General features: G+C 54.2%; 1 protein-coding gene across 1 annotated transcript; it reads left to right on the forward strand.

Annotated features, from left to right (window-relative positions):
• Positions 1 to 4,784: 4,784 nt before the first annotated feature.
• Positions 4,785 to 8,391, forward strand: EGR4 (early growth response 4). The gene is made up of 2 exons (XM_084765950.1): positions 4,785 to 5,239; positions 5,555 to 8,391. The coding sequence occupies exons 1-2, from the start codon at positions 4,837 to 4,839 to the stop codon at positions 6,853 to 6,855; spliced, it is 1,704 nt and encodes a 567-aa protein (XP_084622076.1). The 5' UTR covers positions 4,785 to 4,836; the 3' UTR covers positions 6,856 to 8,391.
• The last annotated feature ends 463 nt before the right edge of the window (positions 8,392 to 8,854 follow it).

Consider the following 8,854-nt stretch of genomic DNA (forward strand, 5'->3'; position numbering starts at 1 on the left):
TAATCCTACATCTGGTCCTTGGTGCTTGGAGGGTCGGCTTGTCTTGCAGAATCAACAAACCCTGGGGTTGAGACAGATCCTGCCTCATAATAAGGTGGAGGAGAACCGTCTTAGCTAGGTTTCTCCTGCTGTGATAAACACCAGGAGCAAAAGGACCCTGGAAAGGAAGCGGTTTGTTGCAGCTTACGTTTGTAGTCCATCCTGAAGGGAGGTCCAGGCAGGAACTCACTGCAGGAACCTAGAGGCAGGAACTGAAGCAGGGCCCACGGAAGACCATCGCTTGCTGGGTAGCTTCCCCACGGCCTGCTTTTCTTATACAGCCCAGGACCATCTGCCCAGGAGCAGCTGTGCCCACAGTGAGCTGGGTCCTTCCCCATCAGTCATTAATCAAGAAAATGCCCTGAGCCGGGCATGGCGGCACACACCTGTAAGGCCAGCACTCGGGAGGCAGAAGCACACAGATCGATGTGAGTTGGAGGCCAGCCTGGTCTACACAGCGAGTCCAGGACAGGCAAGGCAACACAGAGAAATCCTATGTCAAAAAACAAAACAAACAACAACAAAAATGCCCTAAAGGCGCATCTACAGGACAATTGGGTGGAGTTTCTGTTGTTGTTGTTGTTGTTGTTAAGGTTCCTTTCCCCAGATGACCTTACCTTGTGTCTTTTTGTTTGGTTGGTTTTTGTCTCCCCCGCCCCCCCCCCAGACAGGGTCTCTCTGTGTAGCCTTGACTGTCCTGGACTCGCTTTGTAGACCAGGCTGGCCTTGAACTCACAGCTACCCACTTGCCTCTGCCTCATGAGTGTTGGGATTATAGACGTGCACCACCCTACCTTGTGTCAATTTGACAGAAAACTAGCCAGCATAGGAGTGATTAAAGACACTTGACGTTGACCTCTGGCCTCCACATTCACAGCACATTATGTACATGCACACTTGAGCATGTACACACGCACATGCCTGGGAACGCTAACATGTCTTCCATTTACTCCCTCCTTGTTCAAAGGGAACCAAATACCGATAGATGCTCAATATCCTCAGGGGCAGCAACTTTGTGAGTGTGAGCGTGTCTCCTGACGTAAGTGCACAGAGATGCGGGTGTGCCAGGCCCTACTCAGAGAACAGCCTCTTATCTCCTCTCCTAATCTCTCCTCTTTCCAGCCCTGCCCCAGATCTGGCCTCTAGCAAGAGCAAATTAAAGTGACTTGGATGCTTGTCCCAGCACGGACCTAACCCAAGAAGCCTTGGCAGAGAGCTGCAGTGGCCTGGCACCTCACCACAGGACTAAGGGAATTATCCATGACTAAGAGGGAGGAGGGACACTGTGGCAGAGGGAAGAACAGCAGAAGGAATAGGCCACCTGGAGCTGGCCAATCTGGCCCGACGGGCCACCCAGGGAGCGCTGGACACACGCCCAGCCAAGCTCCTCTTTCCCTCCCCTCAGGCCACAAGATGCCAGAGTGTATGTGAGACACCTGTGCCCTTCCTGTCTGGGTGTGGGCTCACCTGGCCTAGGTGATGCTTTTGGATTAGAGTCAAACTCTGGGTCTGAAATGGAGCAGAAGAAAGTGTGTGTGTGTGTGTGTGTGTGTGTGTGTGTGTGCGCGCGCACGCGCGCGCATGCGTGTGTTCCTTACAGATGAATTTCTTTCTAGATAGGTTTTATGTAGGTCGAGCCTGGCCTTGAACTTCTAAGTCCTCCTACCTCTACCTCCAGAGTGCTGGGGTTACAACTGTGAACCTTCACACCTGGTTTAGGCAGAGATGTGTATGCCACACAAACACTCTACAACCGAGGGGCACCAACATCCCCACTTCTGTGTTTTCTGAATGCACATCTGTGTACTGATAACACAGAATTGAAACCGTGAGCATCCCTGGGCCACTTGTGTGCATGGCTGTAGAGCACCCTTCACCCAGCTCGCAGACTTAGGAAGGTGCGTGGAAGCGGGCGGTTCACTCTACAGGTGAGTGTGTGATGGAGTTTATTCTGTGAACACCCGGACAGTCACTGTGGGGTGCATAAGTGAATAGTAAGGGTGGAAGTGGGGCTACCATCTGCACCTAAACAGGAACCTAGGGGACCAACCCTGAGCGGATGCTGAGCATTCTGCACTAGTGAAATGATACAGTAAAGAAAGGGACACATTCTCTTGAAAAGGACTATGGGAAGAGGCTTCTCAGAGATGCACGTGAAGCCTCTGGCTCCTGCATGGAATTGGTTTCCATTTGGAGGAGAGCAGAAATGAAGTGGGGAACCTCAGAGCTGCTCCCCCTGCCCTCCAGCTCCCAGAGTCCCCAAAATTGAAGCTCCTTATTTTTTTTTTCAATCTTTATACTAAGTTTAACCATTTAGCCAAATTATTCCAGGCTGAGGAGGTGACCCAGCAGTTCAGAGCACTTACTGCTCTTCCAGATGACCTGTTCCCAGCACCCACGTCGGGTGACTCACAACCACCTGTAACTCCAGCTCCAGGGGGACCCAGCACCTGCAGACTCTGTGGGCACCTGCACTCACATGCACATACACAAAGACATCTACAAAATTAAAAATAATTTTTTTTAAAAAAATCTAAAATGCAAGACATGCCACTTTGCGCTGGGCATAGGGGTGCATACTTTTAATCCCAGCACTTGCGAGGCACAGCAGGCAGATCTCTGTGAATTAGGGGCCAGCCTGGCCTACATAGTGAGTTCTATGACAGCCAGAGACATAAAGAGACCTGATCTCAGAAAAAATAAAAAAATTAAAAGCTATTCCATACACAGGTAAATCCCTGTATTTTATTGGCCTCAGGAAGGTGAAGAATCGAAGATAAAAATGAGTGAATGAGAATAAGCAGAAACTACAGCAGAGAGAGAGCAGGAGAGCTCCTGGCTGCCGTGGGCTCTTGGTGCTGTTCACAAGCGGCCCCCTAGAAGGTGAGGAATCCAGAGGACTCCACATGGAGATTCTCAGAGTTGCTGGGGACAACTTCTCTTCGTTTTAAAAAGGGTTGGTTTGTTTGAATTTGAGACAAGTTTTTTGTTGTTTTTTGTTTTTGAGACAGGGTTTCTCTGTGTAGCCTTGGCTGTCCTAGATTGACTTTGTAGACCAGGCTGGCCTCGAACTCACAGCGATCCGCCTGCCTCTGACTCCCGAGTGCTGGGATTAAAGGCGTGCGCCACCATGCCTGGCCGAGACAAGGCTTTATACAGCCCAGGCTGGCCTTGAACACTTGTTCCTCCTGCCTCTACCTCCTGAATGTATGTGTGTGTGGTGGGGGGATGCTTTGCCACACAGAAACACAGGAAAACTGCGCATAGAAGCACCTGGTTCCCCCACAGGTGGCAGAGCAGGGACTGGCATTTCTTTGGAGAACAATTTGACAACTGTCTGTCAAAAACCGAATATCAAAAAAAAAACAAAAACAAAAACAAAAACAATATCCTGTAAGCTTAGACTTACACTCACAAGAATTTATCCCGAACACGCTCACATTTATATAGTTAAGAACAATGATGACAACAGCATTGGTTTAAAAAAAAAAAGCAAGAATTTGGAAGTTACCCACCTATTCATGGCTTGGAACCAACCAGTGGCTAATTCAGGGTCTTCTTGTTACCTATTTAGTCTTAGAAAATAACAAACTAGCCGGGCGTGGTGGCGCACACCTTTAATCCCAGCTCTCAGGAGACAGAGGCAGGTGGATCACTCTGAGTTTGAGGCCAGCCTGGTCTACAAAGCGAGTCCAGGACAGCCAAGGCTACACAGAGAGACCCTGTCGTGAAATCCACCCCCCACGCCAAAAAATAGCAAACTAAGTTTTTGTCTTCAGACATGATGTGATCTCTCAGCTGGTTTAAGTGGGGGAAAAAATTGCAGAACAGTTTGAATAGGCAAAAACATCTTCCCAAAAGCTACTCAAGAAACTTCAACGTGGCTTCCGGAAGAGATACTCGTTTTTTACAAGCCTGTTTCATTCTCAGTTAAGAACGTCCTCTTAAGCTTGGCACAGTGACACACACCTTTAATCTCAGGACTCAGGAGGCAGAGGCAGAGGCAGGTGGATCTCTGTGAGTTCAAAGCCAGCCTCCTGATCTACACAGTGAGTTCCAGGCCATCCACAGCTGAATAGTGAGACCCTGCCTCAAAAAATGAAAGGAATACTCTTGTACAGTAGTTAATCCTGCTCATCGTCCTTATCGAACTTTGCCATTATGACAATTTTTATATAGATTATTGTTCCTAAGCACAAATTTAGAGAAATGTTAAAACAGGATCAAAGACACACACACACACACACACACACACACACACACACACACACCACACTAAATAAAGGCAATCTCTAAGGATATGCTTATCTTAAACCCCTAATGCAGTCGCTCACGTCTTGCTTTTTCTGTGGGCGCTATGGTTTCAAACTCAGGTCCTCATTCTTGTAACTCGATCGTGCTTGCAACTCAAGCGCCCGTATCCATTTTAGTTAAGTCCGGCACTTCACGTTATCTGGCTCAATTTTTCCTCTTATCAAGCTTACAGGTGAAGAAACTGGTGCTAGGCGGGAGCAAATATTGTAAGTAGAAAAGGGCAGATTTGAACCCATGATTCTACCGACAGGAGGGCAACGCGCATCCCTAGCTCTCACAAGGCTCACAGGCCCTGCGGGGCGCACCCGTGGCCCAGCGCGCACGAGGCTCCACGCTCTGGGGATTCGCGCGCACGCAGCGGCGCGGCCCCGGCGGCGGCAGCGACGTCACAAGCCGAGCTTTCCTTTTCGGGAGTCCCCGGCAAACATCCTGTGTCCATGTTTGGTCATTTACGTCACGGCGCCAGGGCCGGGGCCTCCCGAAATGGCAGTGGCCCGGGGAGTCGGAAGCCCGAAGCCAGCGCCGCCGCAGCTATATAAGTGGGGGGACTGTAGGTTGGGGGAGCTCGGTTGCACTTTGGAGAGGCTTGTAGCCGCCACCCGAAGCAAGTGCCGGAGAGCCAGGGCGCCGCGGCCCCCCAACCGGCACCCCCGAGCCGAGCGCCCGGAGCCGGGAGCTGGGGCGCCCGGATTCTCTGCCAGACGCACGCGCCCCAACCCTGCGAGGCCCCGGGCGCCTCGCCGCCGCCGCGCCATGCTCCACCTGAGCGACTTCTCCGGCCCCGACGCACTCCTTTCCAAGCCCACCGAAGGCTGCGCCCACACCAGCCCCGACCTGCCCCGGCTGCCTGCCAGGGACGCTCCCTCGGCCGCCGCGTATCCTGGAGGTAAGGAGCGGGGCTAGGGGCGCGAACACTGCGAACGCGGCGAGGGGTGATGGGAGAGGCGCGGGGGGTTCCCAGGCGCGCGGTACCATTCCCAGCCCCCGACAAGGCCGCAGGCGCGGTGTGGGAGTCCGTGCGTGTGCACGTCCTGGGGCGTCCGCGGGGGGTCCCTCCTCTGCGGGATCGGAAGCGCACGAGGCGCTCGCTGCCTGTAGCTTGCACTCGGAGGGCTCGGGTAGAGTGGGTCGTAGCTGCAGGCTTCCGAGGCACACGCCCTTTGAGGTGCGCAGGGCTGATGCACGGTCCCTCCCTCGGCAGGCGACTTCTTGAGCTGGGCACTGAGCAGCTGCGGCGCCGGGGGGGACTTAGGAGACTCCTGCTTCCTGGAGGGCCCTGCACCCACGCCCCCTCCGGGCCTCAGCTACAGCGGCAGCTTCTTCATCCAGGCGGTTCCCGAACACCCGCACGACCCGGAGGCCCTCTTCAACCTCATGTCTGGCATCTTGGGCCTGGCACCTTTTCCCAGCCCCGAGGCGGCAGCGTCTCGGTCCCCGCTGGATACCCCTTTCCCCGCGGGCCCGGATGCCTTGCTGCCGGACCTTTACTCCCCGGATCTGAGCTCGACCGCCTTTCCAGAGGCGTTTTGGGAAGCTGCGCCTTCGGCGGGCGCTCCTTCGCAGTGCCTGTTCGAGCCCCAGCTCTCCCCGCCCGACGTCAAGCCCGGGCTGCGGGCGCCTCCTGCTTCTCCAGCGCTGGACGCTGCCACGGCCTTCAAAGGGCCCTACGCCCCCTGGGAGCTGCTCTCTGCGGGGGTCTCGGGGACCTGTGGGTCGCAGGGAAGCTTCCAGGCCACACCCGAGGCCCGTTTCTCCGCGGTAGGGACCAAGGTCGAGGACCTGCTGTCCATCAGCTGCCCCGCCGAGCTGCCTGGCTCGGCCACCAGACTCTACCCGGCAGGAGCCTACGACGCTTTCTCGCTGACCCCAGGTGACTTAGTGGAGGGGACCGAGTGCCTCCCGGGGCTGTTGACCCCTTCTGGCGGGGAGGGAGGGAGCGGCGGCGAAGGCGCAGAGTTCCTGGTCGCCTCTCAGACGCAGCTGTCGCCGCTGGGCCTGGCCAGCGCTGCCACCGCAGACTTCTCCAAACCCCTGGTGGCCGACCTACCGGGGGGCAGCGGCGTGACCACGCCCGGGTCGCCCGCCGCCGCCTTTCCTGCGGCCAAAGCCCGACGCAAGGGGCGCCGGGGCGGCAAGTGCAGCTCGCGCTGCTTCTGCCCGCGGCCGCACGTCAAGGCCTTCGCCTGCCCGGTGGAGAGCTGCGTGCGGAGCTTCGCGCGCTCCGACGAGCTCAACCGCCACCTGCGCATCCACACGGGCCACAAGCCCTTCCAGTGTCGCATCTGCTTGCGCAACTTCAGCCGCAGCGACCACCTCACCACGCACGTGCGCACACACACCGGCGAGAAGCCCTTCGCCTGCGACGTGTGCGGCCGCCGCTTCGCGCGCAGCGACGAAAAGAAGCGACACAGCAAGGTGCACCTGAAGCAGAAGGCGCGAGCCGAGGAGCGGCTCAAGGGCCTAGGCTTCTACTCTCTGGGCCTCTCCTTCTCCGCGCTGTGAGCCAGAGCTGGCCCCGTAGGTTGGGGGCTCCGCCGCTCGGCGCATTGCCGGTCCCTCGTCCCCGCTAACCTTCCTGCCTGTTCGACGCACGTCTGGGGCCACCCGCAGTGCAGCTCCAGTTCCCCCGAAGCGCCCGCCGCACACGCCCTTTTCAGCACTGGCTCTGTGGACAGCGCCCGCTGTCTCGGAGTAACCTAGCCAACTACTCTGGAGACAGGGCTCTGGGGCCGCCCTCAGAGCAGGTACTTCCTTGAGACTGAAGAGAATTTTTGTAACTGGCCAATGCTCCACGCCTTCCTCTTTATCCCTCCCCCAGAGACAAGTTGTACCGAGCCGGTCTCTCGAGAACTTTGTACAGCAATGTCCAGCAAGCCTTTGGATGTGATGTTTTTGCTTTGGGGTTATTTCCTTTTTGGTGTCGTTCTTTTTTGTAAAGCAGACGCTACTCTCAAGCATTTGACAAAACTGTTTATTTTTGCAATTAAAAGTATTGTGCTAAAAGCTTACTGAATCTGCCCTGTAAACTCCTAACCCTTTTCCCCAGCTGCTTTGTGAGGACAGTATATGCCAGAAAACAGGAAATACCCACATTGGTAAAATGAAGGCTGCTGACACATAACTGGAAAGCACTCCTACAGGACACTGTTTTACACATTAGGCATTTTCATAAGTATATATAGAACGCACTGGTGTATTTATTCACCTCTGTCTGAAGGGTTGGCTGTGTTTCTGGAACCAAAAGTGGAAGAAGGCATAGGTAGTAATCACGGTTGGTATGTGCCCTCAAGTCCTCAGTTTCTAGTAGCATTTCAAAACAGGAAGCAGTCAGTGTAAGTTTTGCCAGATTCAAGAGGTGTACCTAATAACTCCAAAGCTAGTAGCTTCCTTTCCAGCCTGGGAATGGAGTAACATGAGGCTTTGGAAAAGGCTTCCAAGCAGATAACAGGAAAGGCACTAGGGGGCGCCCTGGGCAGCAAAGGCTACTGCATTTTGGTGGGATCTGTGACTACACTACTCAGTGTTTGCTATCACAAATACTCTGTTGAAGAAACATACAGCTGGAGTGGTGGCGCACGCCTTTAAGCCCAGCACTCAAGTGGCAGAGACAGGTGAATCTCTTGAGTTCGAGGCCAGCCTGGTTTACAAAGAGTGAAACCCTGTCTAGGATGAGGGGGAATAATATACAGTAATGACTAAAAAAGGGTCTCTAGGATCAACGATGGCACATCTGAGTCTGAGCAACAAGGCAGAGGCTCCTGGGAGGGCCCTCTCCAGGTGGGAACATTCCTGCCACGTCAAAGCCCTGTCTTCCAGGTGAACCCTTGATGGTTTCTGGGTGCAGGCAGGAGGTGGTGAGAAAAACCCCCATCCTGTCTGTAGTGGGGAAGGTGGGTCTTTGCCTTTATTCTCTGAACTTCCTCCTCAAAGCACCTCAAAGCCTTTTCCACCTTAGGCAGTATAAAAAGCCTGCTGTTGCATCCCACTGTGACCTCCTGAGTGCTCTATGCTAAGGCAATGTGGGCCTGTGTTGTTTCCTGCTCCCAGCTAAAATGTCCTGTCAGTGTGTGTGTGTGTGTGTGTGTGTGTGTGTGTGTGTGTTTTCTCTGTGTGCTGTATGTGCATGTGCATTTGCAAGCGCACACCTATGCAGAGGAGGATGTCAGATCAGATGGACTCTTATCACACTGCACCATATGTTTTGTAGTTTTATTTATTTTGGGCGCATGAATGTTCTGTCTGAATGTATGGATTTTGTGTTTGGTGCCTATGAAAGTCAGGACAGAGTTTCAGACAGACCCCATGGAACTGGAGCTCTAGATGGTTCTAAGCCATCATGGGAATCAAACCTCAGTCCCCTGCAAAAGTCAACATGTGTTCTTCACCACCAGGCCATCTCTTCAGCCCATTTCCACTGTTTGTTTTGTTCTGGGGACAGTCTCTCACCAAACCTGAAGGTCAGGGTTCTATGACCTTTAGGCTGGCCAGCCAGAAAGTTTCC

The sequence above is a fragment of the Acomys minous genome (genome assembly GCF_964271855.1).
Source record: "Acomys minous genome assembly, chromosome: 17".
Lineage (NCBI taxonomy): Eukaryota > Metazoa > Chordata > Mammalia > Rodentia > Muridae > Acomys > Acomys minous.